At 58.3% G+C, this 19516-nt stretch overlaps 1 protein-coding gene across 3 annotated transcripts in view; it reads right to left on the reverse strand.

Moving 5' to 3' along the window:
• Window positions 1–1248: 1248 nt before the first annotated feature.
• Window positions 1249–19516, reverse strand: part of LIG1 (DNA ligase 1) — a 35268-nt gene continuing 17000 nt past the window's right edge. For 2 of the 3 annotated variants that reach the window (XM_087870949.1, XM_045772201.2), the window contains exons 12-28: window positions 17652–17824; window positions 17068–17234; window positions 16688–16764; window positions 15787–15878; window positions 15476–15575; window positions 14440–14525; window positions 13656–13771; window positions 12565–12660; window positions 10539–10649; window positions 9914–9985; window positions 7677–7821; window positions 7463–7545; window positions 5939–6091; window positions 3812–3865; window positions 3149–3292; window positions 1614–1706; window positions 1250–1494 (exon numbers count right to left, since the gene is read on the reverse strand). In XM_087870949.1, the coding sequence (XP_087727075.1) occupies window positions 1411–1494; window positions 1614–1706; window positions 3149–3292; window positions 3812–3865; window positions 5939–6091; window positions 7463–7545; window positions 7677–7821; window positions 9914–9985; window positions 10539–10649; window positions 12565–12660; window positions 13656–13771; window positions 14440–14525; window positions 15476–15575; window positions 15787–15878; window positions 16688–16764; window positions 17068–17234; window positions 17652–17824 (1846 nt within the window). In that variant the 3' untranslated portion in view covers window positions 1250–1410. Of the gene's footprint in view, window positions 1495–1613; window positions 1707–3148; window positions 3293–3811; window positions 3866–5938; window positions 6092–7462; window positions 7546–7676; window positions 7822–9913; window positions 9986–10538; window positions 10650–12564; window positions 12661–13655; window positions 13772–14439; window positions 14526–15475; window positions 15576–15786; window positions 15879–16687; window positions 16765–17067; window positions 17235–17651; window positions 17825–19516 lie in introns of all 3 variants that reach the window. The other variant, XM_087870950.1, reaches the window with a different exon arrangement.

Below are 19516 nucleotides of genomic sequence, written 5' to 3' on the forward strand. Positions count from 1 at the left end.
TCCACGTGTCAAATGGGGTAAAAATTCCTATCCAGTGGGACTGTAGTGAAGGTCTTTGGTGAGTGAGGACATACCTGCCCAGCCCGGGATCTCAGGCTGTTCACGGGGCTCTGCAGGGGTGAGGGGAGGAAGAGCCTGTCCCTGGCCCTGCTTTCCTCAGGAAGACGGGGTTCCATGCCTAAGGGAACCACGGGGCTGTACACAGAGCCAGACATGGGCAACCCCAGACACGCAACACTCAACACTAATGTTATTTTGCCTAAACATTTTGAGTTTGATAAATACGGATGCAAATCTGCTAGTCCTTTGAGGTGGAGCTGCATTGGTCAGGAACTCTTTAAATCGTAAGGAACAAAAGCTGTTTCGCAGCGGGGTAGTCACACTGGGATTTGTTACACACCTCAACTATTCCCTCACCTCTGCCCCATCCCCATGACCAAAAGCCCATTAGACAGCGGCCGGCCCCTGGGTCACCAGTTCAGGGCTACTTTCCCTGAGTCTCCTGGCTTGTTCCTCATGATCACAAGGTGGCAGCCCCAGCTCCAACCATCACATCCACAATCGAGGCAGGCAGGCAGGAAGGGCTGCTCAACCAGGTCTCCTTTTTGATCACGAAAAAAAGCACCGACTACATGCCAGGCATTGTGCCAGGGCTGGGGAATCTAAGGACGAGCAAACCTCACGGCTCAGGCCCCAGAATCGGCAGCCCCCAGTCGGTGGGCGGCAGAGCCGGGGGTCTCCCACGGTCAGTGCACTGACTGTCTCCCACAAAGATGGGGCCCGGAGCCAGGCTGCTGGGTCAGGACCCCAGTGCCGGCAGGCACTCCCCACTGTGGGCCTGGGTGCCCACTTCCCTGCTCTGCCCCTAGCATCCATGTAGCAGGACGGCCTGCACTGCCTGCCTGGCAGGCCCGCTGCAGGTTACCTGAGTTAACGTTCATGGTCTAGGCCACCACTGTCCCCTACCATTGCCACTAACCGCATGTGGCTGCTTACAGGAAAATTCATGAAAATAAAATAAAATATGTACCGTATCTGTTGTCAGGTGCGCTGGCCGCCCGTGGCTGGTGGCCGTCCTACTTCCCGGCGTGGATGCAGACGTTTCCAGCGCCGCAGAGAATTCTACGGGAAGGTGCTGGCACGCCACCCACGCGGGAGCTCCTGGGGCTGTACCCCCAGAGCCCAGCACACACCCTGACACAGCACTGGGTGTTCAATAATTATTTATTGAAAAAAATGAGCAAATAAATCCCAGACCCTGCTTAACCCATCCCCTCACACACACGTACACACACACACCCGTGATACTGCAAACCCCACACGGACGCAACACCAGGTTTGCTGGGCAACAGGACACCCCGTGTCCCCACCTCTGCCACCCCTGCCCGCAGCCCCTGGGCGGGCGGGAGCCTAGTAGAAATCTTCCGAGTCGGAGTCCAAGTCTGCGCCCTGCTGGTTTTGAATCTGACTCTGCTTCCTGTACAGTGAGGCCACCTGAGGAGAGCGGGTGGAGGGCGGGTGGTCAGAAGCCCCAAGGCTCCCCACCTCAGTTCCAGAATCCGCCACCGAGAAGCTGGTCCGGCCGGGCAAGCCCACCCCGGCTGAGGCCTCACCTGGGCACTGGTGGTGGCCTCCTCCGGCTTCTTGTCTTCACGGACGCGGATAAACCGAGGGAAGCGAAGGGAGATCCCCTTCTCACCATCAACCTGGGGGAGGGGCGAGGAGGGAGACCCCGCTGGTCTAGCTCACAGGCCGCTCACGGCAGCAGGTCCCCGGCCCGGGTCTCCTCTCCGCGCCGGCCCCTCCGGCCTTGGTTTCCTGATCTATACAATGGGGCCAAGCAACGGGTCATCAAGATTAAATAAGGGAGGGCGCCTGGGGGGCTCAGTCAGTGAAGCGTCTGCCTTCGGCTCAGGTCACGACCCCGGGGTCCTGGGATCGAGTCCCACATCAGGCTCCCTGCTCAGTGGGGAGTCTGCTTCTCCCTCTGCCCCTGCCTCCCCCACTCGTGCTCACACTCTCTCTCTCTCACAAAAAATAAATAAATAAAATCTTAAAAAAAAAAAAAGACAAAATAAGGGGATAAAGTGCTTATGACTGTACCTGGAGCATAATAAGTGCTTAAGAAATGCCAGAAAAATAGCAGTGATCTAGGCTGTTGTTCTATTATTACCCTCAAGGCCGAGACGCAGGGCAGCAAAGACAGGGTGTAGGTTCGAGAACCAGACAGCAGGGTTCAAATCCCAGCTCCCAACTCAGGGGCTGTGTGACCCCGGCCCCGTGACCCCTGCTCCCGGGCTCTACTTCCTCAGCTGTATGCTGGGGACACTCTGTGCTGCTCCTGCCACTTGTCACCAGGGGACCCTGACTGTCGGCTCAGTCGGCTGAGTGGCCAACTCTTGGTTTCAGCTCAGGCCATGATCTTGGGGTCGGGAGGTCGAGCTCTGCGCTCAGAACTGAGTCTGCCTGAGATTCTCTCCCCCGGCCCCTTCCTCCCCCACCCGCGCTCGCTCTCTCTCCTGCAACTAAGTAAATCTTAAAAAAATTTAAATAAGTATGAGTTCTGCCTTTAAACGGAAGTCCACTCCCAATCAGAAAAGCACATGCTAGCTAGATTTTGAAGCGTCAGGAGGAATCGCAAAGGAAGCACATTTTTAATTCAAGATTTTTGTTCCGGAGGAGAAAGCGAGAGCTGCCCCAGCACCGGGCTGACCCTCTAGCCAGCACTGAGGGCTGAGTCACTGGTCAGAGAGATCAGCCCGGGAATTTTAAAACTTGGTAGCGTGAAAATGAATTACGGTTGACAAAGACGTCACTGCCCAGGAGGAAGTGTCCTAAGCTTTTACTCCAAAGACCTGTGTTTTCAAAAATCACTGAGGAGCCGAATGTGAGACTATGGTATTAAAGGAAACAATATTTCACTGTTTACTTTCTACACCTGGGGAATTTCTTTCTTTTTTTTTTTTTTTGATTGAGACTTTGACCCCATTATCTGACATCCAAATAAAATGCGACCTCAAGCTTTCCCAGTTACTATCAGCCCGGAGCACAGGCAAGGGCTCCACGATCCCCTGCTCCCCATCTCCCATTTGGAAGGTGGGCCCCGGGTCCCTCCTACTGCCTGGAGCCCCGCAGTCCCCCTACTCACCAGGCCGCGGGCAGCAGGGTAGATGGGGGACAGGGACAGATCGGCACATTTCACCTCCCATACGGCGCTGGGATCCAGCCAGTGGTCGGGGGCCACAGCCCCGTCTGCCCGGACGTAGGGGCGTGGGGTGGGCAGCACCAGGGCCTGCAGAAAACAGCAGCGGCGTGAGGAGGAGAGGGTCTCGGGTCTCAAAGTCAAAGCTAGGGACTGGGGGGTCGAAAGGAAAATGGGGGACGGAGATAGACGGCGACACAGGGATGCCTTAAACGTAAGAGCCTGGGCAGGGATGAGGGGGAATGAAGGGAAGAAACGAGCCAGAGAGCCACAGAGAGAGACAGAACCAAAGAATGTCACAGACAGAGACGCCAACACACAGGAATGGGAGTCGTACCCCCAAAACACCCGTGACTGTGCCACAAACACTCCCAATTACTAGGGGCTTCCCCAGCCGTCGGGCTTCACTCAGGGCCGACTCAGGGACCTCTGCGATGGTGCTCTCCCCATGACTCGTCCCCTCGCAGTGGAAGCCGAGGCTCCCTGACCCACATTACGCGCTAGCAGCTGGTAGAGCCGGGGCTTGAACGTGGACACGTGGGGCTCCCGAGCCAGCCCCACCGGCCGCTGAAGGCCCAGAGCCCCACAAGCACAGAGTGGGCCGCGCACCTGCAGCTTCCGGTAATGCTCCTCCAGCTCCTCGTCACTGAAGCCAGTTCCGAGCTGCGGGGAGGACAGCGCAGGTCAGAGATGCGGCCTGTGGCCGGGCATGCACCCCCCCCCCCGCCCTCGCCACCGAGGACCTAGATTTGTGCCTACAGGAGACCCCCACCCTCCCCCCGCTGAACCAGAACCCACAGAGGAAGTGGTATGGGGTGCTGGGCGCAGAGCCCGAATGGGGAACACCTCTCCCAGGGGCACCCCCCCTCCCCCGCCCACCTGCTGCCCTTGCTTTGAGCCCTCATTCCTTCCCCTTGCTCCGTCCCCCTGGCCCTGATGTCGCTCCCTTGGGCTCCCCCGCATCCCACCTGCCCCAGAACGGGCAGTCCTCTCCAATCTCCACGCCGTCGAGGCCTTTTCCCTCCCCTCCCCACATCGTCAAGCCTAACAAGAATTCGCTGCCGGCAAATGCAGCACGATGCACGTCTTCGACCCACGGATACAAAGTGCCCACCGGAAAGCCCCTTTTGAATCGAGGGCCTTCAATAGTTTCTCTGGCAGAGAGCTCTTTCAGAAAACTGTTCTGGGTAAACAGAGCAAGCTGGTGCCGGACTGGTGCCCTGCGGGACTCGCGAATGGTTAAAACCACCTCTGTCACGGGTCACCTGGGCCAATAAGCACCATGTACCGCGCGGATTTCCCCGTAAGAACAACGCTGGCCGCGAGGGAACCGTCCAGCCACAGGGAGCTGGTCCAGGACACGCGGCACACACATCTTTTTGAAAACTCTTTTCCACAAGCATTTGTGAAAAATTCTGGACAATGTCACTAAGGACGAGTCAGAGGCTAGCAGAGGGACGCCCTGTAACCGTCGGTTACAGGAAGAATCAGCCATCACAGGGGCCATCCCAAGCCTCCGTGCTGGGCTCCCACAGCAGCAGCCCCCACAGGAAGGGTCCATGCCAGGCCCCCACCAGGGAAGATGGACTTCGATCTCCTACGAGACAGTGACCACCCCAGCAACTCAGCCCCGAGGAACCGTCCTCCCCCTGGACTGCTGCTTTTGCTCCAGTGCACTTTTGTTCAAAACAACCCCTCCCACTGCCTCCTGCTTCTCCATAAAATCACATCCCTCTCCCTCGTGGGATGAGCTTATAGTTTCGCCACAGCTTTCACATCCCAAACGGCAATTCTCTGCTATTTCTGAATAAACCCATTTTTGCTGGTAAAATAACAGACCATTTTATTTTTAAGCTTAACACATTCAAGTTGTGCTTCTGAAAGTCCTGAGGACAAGGGCAAACGCTCTGCAGTGTTTTTTTATCACTATGTTACTTATGTGTATCTGACGGTATTTAAAACACAGTATTTATAGACGAAAAAGCAGGGGGGAAAAAACTCCTGAAATACAAAGATCACAGCTTCCCACAAATTTTACTAGTGGTTACCTCTAGGCACTGGAATTGTGGGTAACTGTTTACCTGCTTCTGTGGCAAAAGCCTCACGTTTGTTGGATCAACAGTGTGCATAGCTTTAAACGAAAACCAAAACCACTACATTTTCCAGGCACCCCTGTGGCTGGCGGGGGGGGGGGGGGGCATGGAGCAAAATTCCGACCCAAGCCACAGAAGCTGCTCACTGCCTGAGGCTGATGCAGGTGGCACATCCCTCGCAACCTTCCTCCTTCCTGCTGCTTGGAGTGTGCATGGCCATGATGGCTGGAGCTCCTGCAGCCACATTATGAAGATGAGGTCCGAAGCACATGACAAAACCTCTATGCGGGGAGAGAAGCCTGGGTTCCCAGTGACATCGGGAGAGCCAGCAGCCTGTCCCCACTTCAGACTTCTCATTACAGGAGAGAAAAATAAATTTCTCATAAGCCACTGTTATCTGCAGCTGAACTCAATTCCTGACGTAGCTTCCTTACAACTTTTTATGATAGTGCATTTCTCTATGTGAAGCAAGAGTCACTTACAGGATTGGAAAAAGCAAAAAAACTAGGAAAAACTAGGAAAAAAACTAGGAAAAAAAAATCCTACACAAGACATGAGAGCCTCTTGGTTCAGCGCCCCCCGCCCCCCGCCCCACCGCTCCCCCAGGTGGAGTGGAATCTACTTCCCTCCTGCCTCCCAGCACCTTGCATATGGCCTGGAGCTCCTCACTCTCCTCATCGTAGGCGGCCAGCAGGAAGCCCCCGTAGCGGCCCGCCCGCTTGCCACGGCCCAGGTAGGCGCCGATCACCACGAGGTCCAGGGTGTCGCCCACGCCATCGAGGTAATCCTTCTTCAGCTGGGGAGGGAAGGCAGGAGGTGAGGGGGCGCTGCCGAGGTGCGGACCTCGCTGCTGGAGGCACATCGGGGGGTGGAGCAGGGGTTCGGGTGAGTCTAAGGAGTGCTCCCGTAGAGAAGACGGAGGACGGCCACCGTCTGAGGCTGGACCCGGGAGGACCTTCTGGATTTCCAGAGTGAATGGGAAAGAGACGACCAAACTGGGAAGAGCCGGTGGGACTGTGGGGACAGGGAAGAAGGAGACCTTGGGGGTCCCTCTTGGGTTCCCCCCTTTCCCTCGGGATGGAAACATATTCCACTCACTCCTTCACATGCAGAACATTCATCGTTTGTTCCAGGAACATTAACTAAGTGTCAGGCAGGAGCTCGGCCTTGGGGATGCGGCAGGGAAAGTGTCCTAAGACAGGAAACGCTCATACCCTCCCAGCTGCTGATGGTCTGGGGGTAAAAGACCACAGGCCGCTAACACACACCCAAGAAACCCAGCCGGCTCCACTCCGGCTCGTCTCCTGCTGCAGTCCTCCCGCCCCTCTCCAGGCAAGACTCCTGCCCGCGGACTCCCGCTCTGCCCAGCACCGCCCCTCCATCCCCAAACATCCCCCATTCACGGCCTGCCAGATCTCTTGTGCAAAATGGGACTTCCTGCCTAAAACCTCCACTGGCTTCTCAAAACTCTTAAGGTAAAACCCAGAATATTTTACAACGACCCTCAAGGCACGATGTGATCTGAGACCTGCTCTGCACCCTGACCTCACCTCACACCACAATCGCCCTGCTCCCTGCACACGTGAAGCTTGTTCTGACCTCAGGGCCTTTGCACCTGCTGCCCCCCCTTCTCCTAGGTGCCCTGTCCCAGATCTCCACATGGCTGACTCTTTCCTGTCATCTGCATCTCGACCCAAGCATCAGCTCTAGAGAGGCCTTTCCCCATGACCAGAGCACTCTAAGATCATTGCTGGCCCCTGACTTGACTTGCTTTCTTTGCAATGCTTGTCACCCTGACGTCACCTCGTTTATGTCCTGGCTGACTCCCTTCCTACCGGCCCCACTCGACACAGAGGGCAAGCTCAGAGAACAGAAACCTCATCTAGTTTCTCAGGTGCTCGGGCCGGGGCAGCTCTCAACTGATTGCTGGTGAATCCATCACCGAGGGCGTGCAGAGGGGCGGTCCCAGGCTTGCTGGCCAGCTCTCAACTGATTGCTGGTGAATCCATCACCGAGGGCGTGCAGAGGGGCGGTCCCAGGCTTGCTGGACTGGGAGGCGGCAGGGGCTGAGAAAGGCTCCTGCACTCACTACGGGCGGGAGAGGTGGGGACTGGAAACCCGGAAGGAAAGATTGCCGGATGTGGGAAGGGCGGCCAGGGCGGCTGACCTTGAGCCAGTTGTGCGATCTCTTGGCGATCTCGTAGGTGGCGTTGACGTCCAGGGTTTTCACCATGAGCCCCTCGCAGGAGTCTGAGGGAGACACGGACAAGTGGCCTTTGTGAAGCCAGGTGGCCGGAGCCACAGGCTTCCGGTGAAATCATGGGGGCTGGGGCGGGCGGGAGGGCAGAGTACACACAGCGGCCCGCCCCAGACCCCCTCACCTTTCACAGACTGCTCCAAGAACTCGGCGATCTGGTCTGTGTCCTTGGTGTCCAGGGAGGTGGCAAAGACAAACTCGCCCTCCGTCTCCACGAAATTCTCCCGGAGCAGCTGCCGGCGTCGGGAAAGCGGCTCACGCACCAGGGACTGGCGGTGAAGGGGAGGGCAGGAAGAGAGAGAGGAAGGGACATCACCATGGAGGAGAAGCCCGAGCTCAGGAGAGACAGGAGGCCCTGCGTCACCTGCCACCACGCAGCTCCTGACAGAACGGCCCAACAGGGAGGACCCACGCCCGTGCAAGGATTTTGAGAACTAAAAGGACCGCAAGGGCAGGTCAAGAGCAGCAAGGGGGCTGGAGACTGGAACGGACTCGTGTGATTGTGGCTACGGTCCCTCGTTCAACACGGGCTGAACAGAGCCAGAAGGAAGCTGGCGACCACAGGGGTACGATATAAATGTGTTTCTGAGAGGCTGCTTTCCATTTTAATCCAGGGGTCAGCAACCCTGTCCCACAAAGAACCAGACAGTAAACATTCTTGGCTCCGTGGGCCACTTGGGCTCTGTCGCAACTGCTCACCCGCGGGCTGTCGGGCAGAAGGAAGGGGATGGGTGCGTGGTTACGTTCTTTACAGACAAGAAAGGCCGAGACAGATTAGGCCCGTATGCTTTCGTCTGCCGAGCCCTGGGTGAGAGCGAATCCACTCGTGGGAAAGCACTGCTTGCCTTATACTGCAAAACAGACTCACGAACCTTCTGGAAGTTAATCTACTCTTTGTGATCTGATTAACCACACCCTTTCGTGTTCTGTACACACTCCTGATGGTCAGGCACGGCCCGCTGGAAATCATGCAAGCCAAGTCAGAGCTGAATTTGGCAGGAACCCTTGTTCTTTTTTTTTTTTTTTAAAGATTTTATTTATTTATTTGACAGAGATAGAGACAGCCAGCGAGAGCGGGAACACAAGCAGGGGGAGTGGAAGAGGAAGAAGCAGCAGGCTCACAGCGGAAGAGCCTGATGTGGGGCTCGATCCCATAACGCCAAGATCACGCCCTGAGCCGAAGGCAGACGCTTAACCGCTGTGCCACCCAGGCGCCCCAAGAAGCCTTGTTCTCACAAACCATCAGGCAGGCGAGGGAAGGAAGTCACCTAGCTCTCGCTCATCCTTCCCCAGGGGAGGCGTGGCTCTCCTCCAGCAGGCTGAGGTGGGATGCTTCCTGAGACGGGGAACTCCCTCCTTCTGTTCTGTCCCATTTCTGCAAGGGGATGGAGCTTGTCTCGACAGCCCCAAACTCATTCATTCTGAGTCTAGATTCACTCTGAGACTCTCCTAAGGGAAGACTCTGGAATAAAGGTGGTGACTGATCCTAGTAGTGATAAGGAATCAGAGACTCAGAGAGGCTGAGTCACTCATCTGTGGCCACACAGCCAGGAAGGGAGAGCTGGAATGTGAAGGCAGGTGGTCTGACTCCAGATTCTTAACTCATGCCCTGGAGTAGCAGTTCACAAACTTTCCAGTCTCGGGACCCCCTCACGCTCTTGAAATGTGCCAAGGACTCACTCCAGAGAGCTTCTCTGTATGTGGGTTACATCTCTGGATATTTACTGGGGTAACGACGATGTATGAGCTATTAAATCACATGTTAATATTTGCTATGTTAGAAATGAGGAATCTCGACATTTATTAATTCATTTAAAAATAATAACTCCAATATGTGAACCCAACAACATATTTTATGAAATGTGCCTGTATTAGAAAATAATTAGTGAGAAGAGGGAGCATTAGATTACCATTTTGCAAATTCTTTACTCTCTGTTTTTTTTTTTTTTTAAGATTTTATTTATTTATTTGAGAGACAGAGAGAGAGAGAGTGAGCGCAGGAGCACACTCAAGCAGGGGGCAGGCAGAGGGAGAGAGAGAAGCAGACTTCCCTGCTGAGCAGGAAGCCTGATGCAGGGCTCGATCCCAGGACTCTGGGATCATGACCTGAGCTGAAGGCAGACACTTAATCAACTGAGCCACCCAGATGCCCCTAATGTCTGGCTTTTAACGGAGCTGGGCTCTCACGTGTGCGTCTGCATTCAAGGTCTCACAGACTCCCCCGAGAGGGTCCTGGAGACACCTTCGGGGATCCTCGGACCACACTTTGAGAACCGCAGCCCGAGCGTGGCCATTCAGACTGCTGGCTCCCAAGCTCACACAGCGCCCCCATCCGCCCCCAGACATGCAGCCGGAACTCACCTCTCCATTGAGGTAGATGAGGTCGAAGGCATACAGACACACCTGCACCTGGATCTCTGCCGCGTCCACCTCCTGGGTTGGGACAGAAGGGAGAACGGGGGTGGGGGATGGTGATGGGGGCATGGTCGGTGCGCCTCCCATCATGCCCCAGGCAGACGCCTGTCACCTACCACTCTCCCCTTCTCTCCAGCCAGTAGGCTACGCACCCATGAGGGTGACAACGCTGCTGGCTCTGGGCTCTGCATCGTGATGGCGCCCAACTAATCCCGACAACCTCATTCCCCTGTCAGATATTTGCTCTCCCAGCCTCCCTTGCAGCTAATGGTGCTGACGGGACATGGGTCTGGCCAACGAGGGTAAAGAAGTTTGCTGGGACACAGGTTGTGGGGGCTCCTGGAACAGATCTTTCATGATAAAACAGAGATATAGAACAGGGCTCTTTCCTCCTTTGTCTTTAGCATGCTGGGATGAGAATGCAATGGCTGGAACTGTGGCAGCCACACTGTAAAAGGCAGCGAGAACTGCATCCCAGCAGACACTCTGTCCTTCTGCGGATGGGGCAGGGCTGGGAGGAAGAGGAGAAAGTGTGGGACTATGGCAGGAAGCGGAGGGGGACAGAGGCTACCTTGCGTTTGCGGGTGGTGAGCACCTGGAATGGCTGGATCTGCTGCTTTTCCCGGTCCCAAGCCACAGCTTCTGTGTCTAGGATGAAGGACGTGACTGACGGGAGTTTAATCTGAAAGGTGAAGAGAGAGATCCAGGGCTACTGAGAGGTAGGGGATAAGGGCCAAAGACAGGCCCAGAGAAACAAATGTTCTTTTCCTTCCACAGCTCTCAAGATCCAGGGACGATGTACGTATGGATAAATATTATCTTCTCATCGCCCACAAGGAGGGGAAAAACAAACTTTTCGGAGACTTCTTACTTGGTCCCATAAGCTGGAAACTTAGTGGCCTTTGTCAATTCCCTGCGAACTTGTCCCTCTGAAATCTCTAAGCCACCCACAGATCACCACCTCACTGAGCCCAGTCCAGCCGAGGCCACATTGTCCTACTGGTCTCCCTGCTCCTGCACGGACCTCGTGGCTAACCCCCTCTCCTCAAAGCAATTGGGTGCTCTGAGCAAACCCCAAATCTGATTGCACTGCATCCGTGCTAAAAATCATCCCCAGCTCCCCAAAGCTGTGGGGGCTCTCCTAAGTCAGCTCCTGGCCCTCCCTCACCTTACCAGGCTCTCTCAGACTCTGCACCCCAGCATGCTAGCCTCTCGTTTTGTGGATTGGCCAGGCCCCTTCAACCACAGGGCCTTTGCACATGCTAATCACTCTAGAAAGCCTGTCCTTATTCTTCACCTCCATGGGGAGGACTTCTTTTCCCTCAAAGGAACACAGCGGCACAACACCAGATGGCACCCTTCATCTGGGGCCATGCACAGTGGCGGCCTGGCTCGCTGACACCGGGCCTAGATCAAGTCTGACTCTTACAGAGGCTCACAGAATGGCGGTCCTTCAGAGCTCAGGTCTCCACATACAACTATGGAGCCAGCAGTGGGGCGCTCCAATGAAGATCTGCCTGCCCCGCTAGGCCCGAGCAGGGTGTAGCCTGTCTAAGCTGAGTCCCCAACCTCCTGCACAGGGCTCAGCACAGAGCAGATGCCCAGGAAACACTTGCCCAATGAACGAGCAAAAGCAGCCAGATACAAAAGACCCCGAACTGGAGGAGACCGCTCGCAGGAAGCTGGTTGCCTATGGGAGCTGGATGGGGGTGCAGCTTGGCACAGAACACAGGACAATATAGAGTGATCCGGACATGGAAATGTCTTACGTTTACGTGGGTGTGTATAAACTTGCCCAAACTCGCCAAACCACGCACGCTAAAATCAGAACGCTGCATACAAATTACATCCAGTAAAACCGACTGGAAACACTAGTGCCCGGCAGCTAACAAGAGCTCCACCAATGCCTGTGATCTGCTGTTAGGTCTGTCCTCGCGGCTCTGGGAAAGCGCCGGCTTCCTCATTAACGAGGGGCAGGCAAGGAAGGCTGTTTGACCAAGGACTCCCAAAACAGGTCCAAGATGCCCGGGAGCAGAGACGCCCCGGTCTACTCCGACTGCAGGGCTGACCTACAGGCCAGCTCCCTCCACCGGCATCCCAACCGCCTCTCCCTGTCAGAGTGAGACTGTGGCTTTTCCAGTCACTGCTGCACCATGGGGCCCAGTGCTGGACGGTGACTCCAAGCCAGAGTCGGCTGGGGGGGGTGGGAGGGGGGAGGTCCACAGAGCATTTAGTCTCCTCAGGGGAGGGGACAGTGCGAGGCTGGACCCGCTTGCCCGCCTTTCTGTCCGAAGTGTCTGGGGAAGATCAGGGGACCAGCCAAGGACAGCAGAGGGCAGAGATGGAAATGAACGGCTTCTGGGGGACTTCGGTGCCCAGCTGAGCCAGGCTAGGGCCGCCCACCCCGATTTCTTTGAGGGAAAAAAAAAAGCATCTGCTTAAGCCCCTGGGCTTAAGCTGTTACATCACTTGCAGCCAAAGGCACTCCGATCTCCGTCGGACAGACCCGCCGCGCCCAGCTGGCCTGGACGGGCCGCAGGTCTCTGCACCCGTATCCGCAGCCCCTCCCAGGGGCGAAGCACATGGCAGACGCTGACCTTGGGGATGCGGCTGATGATGTCCGGGTACTTTCCGGTATTGTCTTCCTGATTCCTGCTGAAGATCTTCACCTCCCCGCCTTCCAGGACGTGGATCTGCAGCAGCGGGGGAGGGGACAGCGACTCAGAGCCCAGCCCACCCCAGCCGCCCCCGCTCGCCCTTCACCAGCAGAAGGTTCCAGAAGCTCTCTCCTCCAGCCACACAGCGCTTCCCACCAGTGCATGGAAGGCCCTCCATCTCCTTCCTCACCCTCCCTATCCACCCCCCTCCCACCACCCTGGATGCTCAAGTGTCTTGCTGTGTCTCAGCGGATCTGCCTGGGTGTTAGCCGTAGATATCACTCTGAATGTATTGTTAATTTCTTTTCATACGCTCTGGTCACAGTCCATAAGCGGAACCACAAATACGCCGCCTTACACGGGCGTCATCTCAACGGCTGTGTGTGTGTTGGACAGAACGTATCTGGCTTAAAACAGACACATATTTTCAAAATCACTGTTGCTTCTGTAAATTCTTTGATTTCTTATTTTTTCTCGGCATCACAGTTTGAGGGTCCATCCACGATGCTCAGTCTCCTAGTTCGCCGCTTCTAACGGCTTCAGAGCACTGAAGCGTGTGTCACCCACCACACTCGCTCATCTGTCCCCGCAATGAACACGGCAGCCCCAGCTCCCCGCCAGGACCGAAGAGCCATGAAAAGCATCCTTACAGACCCAAGGACGTCCCTGGCCCCGGGGCGCAGGACACACGCCTGCACACCTGCACTGCGGAGTAAGGAGGCGCCTCCCGCCACGGCTGGTGCAGTGAACGCCCCACCAGCAGGGCACAGGTGAGGCCAACACGTCTTGAACTCCCCCTGCCGTGGGACTTTGACGATTTTATCAAATAAAATTGACTTTCAGGTAAGCCAGGGAGGTGGTGATTAACACACCATTACCCAGGCAATGAGGGTGGCAATTAAAGCCCGAGATGCGTAAGGTCAGACGAGAGGTCTGCGGCAGGAGGCACTCCGAGTTCAGGTCTGACCCACCCCAGGGCCCCGCTCTCTGGCGCCCTCCCTTCTGCTGAAGGGGTGTGCCCACCCCCGTACCTGCGCCCTCTGCCCGTCGTATTTGTACTCGCAGGTGAAAGCTGCCTCCTCGAAGCGTTTCAGGACCTCACTGACACCCCGCGTGGGGTGCGCCAGCATCGGTTTCAGGGGAACCCCTGGGAGGGGAGGAGCGAGAGTTAGAGTAAACGGGGGAGGCGCCAGCGACATCCGATCGGGGGTGTGTAGCAGAGACAGCTAGCTGTGCCCCAGGACCCATTCTCCCTTCTGAGTAAGGAGAGAACATGCCGTCCCAACTCCGGAGCAGTCAGCCTCCCAGCTTGGTACATTCCCAGCCCCCCTTGCAGCGAGGGAAGGCCACGTGATTAGGATGCGTGGGTGGTGGTGTGCACGAGGTCTGGGTCACGTCCTCGCCCCTCTTCTCTCTCACCCTCTTCTGTGATCTAGAAACCTGAGCCACTTCTGGTCATGCACGTTAGGGTGAAAACCTCGGGATGACACAGTGACAGGACAAGTCCCTGGAGCCCAGCCATGTGTCCTCCCTGATCACCTGCCTTCCTCCGGATGCTTACATGCAAGAGGAAGGTTCTGTCTGGCCTGACCCACTGCCTTTTGGGGTATCTCTGTCACAGTGTTTATCCACACCCCACCTAATGCAGAAGGGGACTCCAAACAGAAAAGGGATGGCTTTCCACACGGGAAACAGGGTTCGATTTTGGCGGCAAGAGGAGGAATCTGCCGGGAGGGGGGAGTCGAGCCTACAGGCGGGGGCCCTGGAGCCAGCTCCACCCGGGGTAGGGTTGCGGTCAGTCCCGAGGGCTCGTACCTGGGCTCAGCTTGCAGTGCTCCGGGAGGCGCTCCAGGCCGTGCTCCAGCAGCACGGGGATGATCCGGTCCAGGTCCGGCACCTCGCTGGGGAGGGGGCAACAACGAGTTGGCAGCTGTCTTTCCAGAACTCTGGCAGCCTGGAAACCCTGTGCTCTGGCTGCAAGTGCGCTGCTGCCAGCCTGTCACCTTGTCCGGGGGTCTGCTCCCACCCATCCCCGACTCCGGCTGTCTCTGTCACGCTCCCCGCCCAACGCCCTGCACGTCACTCTGTCTCCCTTGCTCTGGGCCTGCCATTACCCCTACCTGTGAGCAATAGACCCATGACCCTCTACCTGGGCTACACGTTAGAACAACTCAAGGGTGGATTAAGCAATTTCTCCAAGGCCAGGCCCCACCTCCCGCGAGTCTGATGTAGCTGGCTGGGGGCAGGCCGGGGAGCACCAGTTCGCAGATCCTCCCCCCCGGGCAGAGTGGAGACCGTGGGCAGAGTGGAGACTGCTGTCCTGGCCCCGGGAGGGGGAGGAGATGTGCAGGGTCATTCTGGCCCTGTGCCCCAGCAGGTGCCCTAAGGGCATTTCCAGAAATGCTCCTGGGCCCTCCTGCCCCTGACACTCTCTCTGGGCAGTCACCATCTCGCTGTGGCCAGGTTCTCCCCACAGCACCCTCCCAGGAGCCCTAGCTGTCACCCCATGGATGTCCTGACCCACTGTGTGTCAGTCGCCAGCCCTGCTCTGGTTGTCTCAGGGCCTCTGCGCATGTGTGGTCGTGCTGGGAACTCCCAGAGGTCTCGCCACTCGCACCCGCGGCCAGCATCTCTCCCCTACTCGCCGTCCCCATGTCCCCGATCCTTCGTTGTCCCCTGCCTCATGCCCGGCACCAATCTTGTCTGGATCACCACCCCTGCTCTGTCACCAGCCCCACGATGGTCCACAGCGCTTGCCAGCCACTGGCCTTGCCGATGTAACACATGGCCCTCGGTGCTGAGCCCACCCCCTCCTCTGGCCCTCCGACCCTGCCCACGCCCCGGATCTCACCAGAATGTCTGCTTCAGGATCATGGCTTGCTCCTCCAGCCACGTCTTTCGGGCCTCTGCTGTCCTGCCCTTCCCAGCATCCACGACGGCCGGGGGGAATCCTAAGACCAGATGCACAGGCAGAGGCTTTGGGGCGGGCCCGACCCCTCGGCTACCCCGGGGCACAGCGGGTGTCATATGGGAAACAAGGAACGGAAACGAGGCTGCCAGGGAAGGAGCCAGGCGAAGAGCAGGGGCGCGGACTTGGGGAAAGGCGGGCGGGCGGCCTGGTTAACTCCAGTGCTGGGTGCGGAGAACACCGCGGGGCCTCACCTTGGCCTGGGGGCGTGAGGCTCACGGCCTGGGCAAGGGCGGCCAGCACCGACTGCTCTGCCAGCCCGAGGCGCAGCCGTCCACTCAGGGCTCTGCGGAGACAGCAGGCAAGGGGGAGCGGGCCTGTCACCACCCTCCCCAGCTTGCCCTCTACCCCCTCCCCGTGCCTCCTCCCGTCTCCCCCACCTCGACCCTCTGTAACCCTCTCCTCAAAACCAGAACAACCTTCAGAGCAGGAAGGGACCTGAGGGATCGCACAGCCCCACTGAACAGACGAGAAAACGGACGCCAGCCCCTAACCCCTGCGGCCGCTGGCCTTCCCTGGGGCAGAACGAGGGGCCTCGCGCTGTCTTCTGCTCTCATCTAAGCTGCCCTCTAGGGAAGCGGTGAGGCTCGGGGAGGGCAAGCCAGGGCACAGCGGGCCTGGAACCAGGACACGACCTCCCCAGAGGTGCCACAGAGCGAGCTGCTCGGCAACCTGCCCCCCCCCCCGGCACAGGCGTGGCTCTGAGCCAGGGGTCTCCATCCCCCCTTCTGCACACCCGGCTGAGGGTAACGGGGCCTGCCTGGTAGTGCCGCAGAGGGACTGACAGGATACCACACCCGGCACCGGGCACCCAAGAAATGTCCCGTGATGGGGGCTGCCCATGATTTCGTTTCCACCCTCATGGCCACCACCTGGCCCCTTGTCCTGTACCACTTCCGCTGAGGCCAAGGCAGACATCGCTAACCAATCCCAGCACCTCTTGCGCACAAGCCCCAGGCCACCCAGGAAAGGGACCCTGTGTTCCCCTTCCAGCCCCTCAGGGCCCGGGGTGAGGGTGGCCAGGGCACCAGTGGGACTCCCATTGCCGGTCCCTCCCTCCGGCCGCCTCTCCCAGGCTCCCAGATCCACACCTACCTGGCGATGTATCGGGCTTCCGAGTGGCGGCAGGCGACAAAGAGGCCTTTGATGACGTCTATCTTCTTGGCTGTGGACTGAAGCGGGGTGGAGCAGTCAGTGCCTGGGGCGAAGGGAGGGGGCCACACCTCCTCCGGGCTGGCCGCCCGGGGTTACACACTTGCTGTCACCCCACTCCCACTTCCCGCCGTGCGGGGATGCAGTAGGCAAGGCCGGCTCCAGCCTGCCTCCGTCACTCTGCTCAGCAAGTGTTTACAGTAGTAGCAGAGCCAGGCTGGAATCGCAGGAGGAGATCCCCCCCAAGCAGGCCCGAAGCACCCCACCACAGAAAGAGTGTGGCCGGAAGCCCCCTCACCCGCGCTGCCGCCCCGCCCACTCACAGCGCTGCCCGCCAGCCGGGCGATGTCTCGGAACTTGGTGAAGACGCCGGCGGCGGTGAGCGCGGGCGGGGGCAGCATGAGTCTCTGGGTGCTGCGGCTGTTCTCGGCCACCAGCCCCACGTCGCCCTTCTCGGCTGCCTCGGCCTTGACAGACTCCAGCTGCCGCCCTTGGGGTGGAGGGAACCAGTGGTGGGGGGAGCGTGGGGCTGTGTGTCCGTCTCGGGCGGTCTCTGCCCACAGCCGGCCCAGCCCCGGCCCTCCCCCACCATGAACACCCAGCACCGCAGGCCCCGCTCGCTCGCGGTCTCCCCACATCTCCCCTCGGCCCCCAGGCTCTGCCGCCTCCCTGGGCCCCGAGCCTCAGTCCCAGCGCCCCCGTCCTGCTCCCTCTGCAGGCCCATCTTCCCAGCCCCTCCTTCCACCCCCACAGCCCTGCCCAAGCCACCCAGCTTCCCTCACCTGAATCAATGCCCCAGGCTCCCCGCCCATCAATCTGTCCTATCGTCCCCTCTCCCCACCTCTGCCCCTTCTCCCCTGGAGCGGGCCCCACACTAGAACTGCCACCACACCCCACGCTTGCTTACCCGTGGCCTGGGCCACAGCCTTGAGCAGGACGCCGTCACCGACACCAAGCTCCAGGCCCTGCTGGGGCGGCCCAAGGCGGCTGAGGCTGAGGTAGAGGACCGGGACGAGGTCGGGAGGCGACAGGGCCACCACAGAACGCAGCAAGTTGCTCAGCGTCTCCACCATCCGGAGCCTGGGGGAGGGGCAACACTGTGACCTCCTGGCGTTTCGGGGTCAGAGTTGGGGGGCAGGTGGAAAGCACCCCAGGAAAGGAGAAGAGGAGGAGCTCAAGTCCAGGCCCGGGCTGTGACCTGAGCCACAGGCACCACCGCAGATGCTGGTGGTAGGGTGGGCCTGCCCCACGCTTGCGACAAAGACAGGGATGGCCATCCACAGAGGAACGGTGGCTGCTGGGTGGAGCATTTTCTAGGTGCCAGGAGCCTGCTTACACTCCCCAAACGCTCACAGCGCCCCCATGAGGCAGACACTGATATCACCCCCACTTTACAGAGGAGGCAACTGAGGCCCAGAGAGATCCCGTAACTCGGCCAAGGTCACAGAGCCGGTGAGAATCAGGCTGAGATGTGAGCCGAGGCCATCTGCCGAGGACCCACTCTCCCCGCCACTACGTTGTGCTGGCTCTAAAAGTAAAACCCCGTTTCTGTGTGGCTCACAGGCGCAAAGGGAAACCCCATGAGACGCGTGCTGAATGCAAAGGGGAAGACGGCAAGCGTACAGCCGAGGCGCCTGGCAGACGGCCCTGAAGCCACGTCACTAGGAATCAGGCTGGCCGCAACAGGTGCCCCCACCCCCTGCGGTGACGACACGCCACGGTAGGGGTCAGGGTCTGGGGTGGGTCCTGGCCTGGCAAGGACAATGCAAAAGGGGAAACTGGCAAAACACAAGTGCAGTCTGGACGTCACTTCATAGCGTGCACTGACGCTAACGTCCTGCTCTCGGCAACAACCTCATGCTGGCGGGAGAGGCTGACAATAGTGACAGCTGGCCAAGGGTACAGGGACTTGCAGTGCTCTTTCTGCAATTTTTCTCTAAGTTTAAAACTATTTCAAGAGGGGAGCCTGGGTAGCGCAGCCGTTAAGCGTCTGCCTTCGGCTCAGGGCGTGATGCCGGCGTTCTGGGATCGACCCCCACGTCAGGCTCCTTAGCTGGGAGCCTGCTTCTTCCTCTCCCACTTCCCCTGCTTGTGTTCCCTCTCTCGCTGGCTGTCTCTCTGTCAAATAAATAAATAAAATCTTTAAAAAAAAACACAAAAACTATTTCAAGAAAGCTAAAAAAAAAATGTGTAAGACCCTCCAACTGGGGCTTATGGGGTCTGGACAGCCACCTGCAGTTCTCCTGAATGCAGGGATCTCGGACAGTGTCTCTGGACACCAAACACCCAGCTGTGCTACTCTTCATTCCACAGCTCTCAGAGCAAGCTCGAGACGCATGACTGCACTTTCCTCGTGAAGAGACCGAAGCTCAGGAGGTCAGGCCACCCGCCCACGGTCACACAGCCAGGAAGCAGTGGAGCTGGGCCCGCTCCCGGGCCTGTCTGCCCACCCCGGGCAGGGCTTCGGCTAATCCGGCCCCCCTGCTGCTGCAGCCCAAGGCCTGGCACACCCTTCCCGTGCCCTCCGTGCCCTGCAATTCCACTGTGGGGCTCCGGCCCCAGAGGAAGCTCCTCCCATGTTCACAAAGACACATGCCGACAAGAACAGAGTGCTGGGAACAGCCTAAATGCTCTGCTCATGTTTGAGAAGTGAAAAATGCAGGAACCCTACAGGGCAAGATTAAAAGGGCCGAGACCTACTTAAGCCAACATGGAAGGATCTTCTGGAAACAAGGCTGACATGCAGGTAGGAAGGAGAACCGGGTGGGCCCC

This window comes from Ursus americanus, chromosome 21, assembly GCF_024610735.1.
Source record: "Ursus americanus isolate L20-20 chromosome 21, mUrsAme1.1.p, whole genome shotgun sequence".
NCBI lineage: Eukaryota > Metazoa > Chordata > Mammalia > Carnivora > Ursidae > Ursus > Ursus americanus.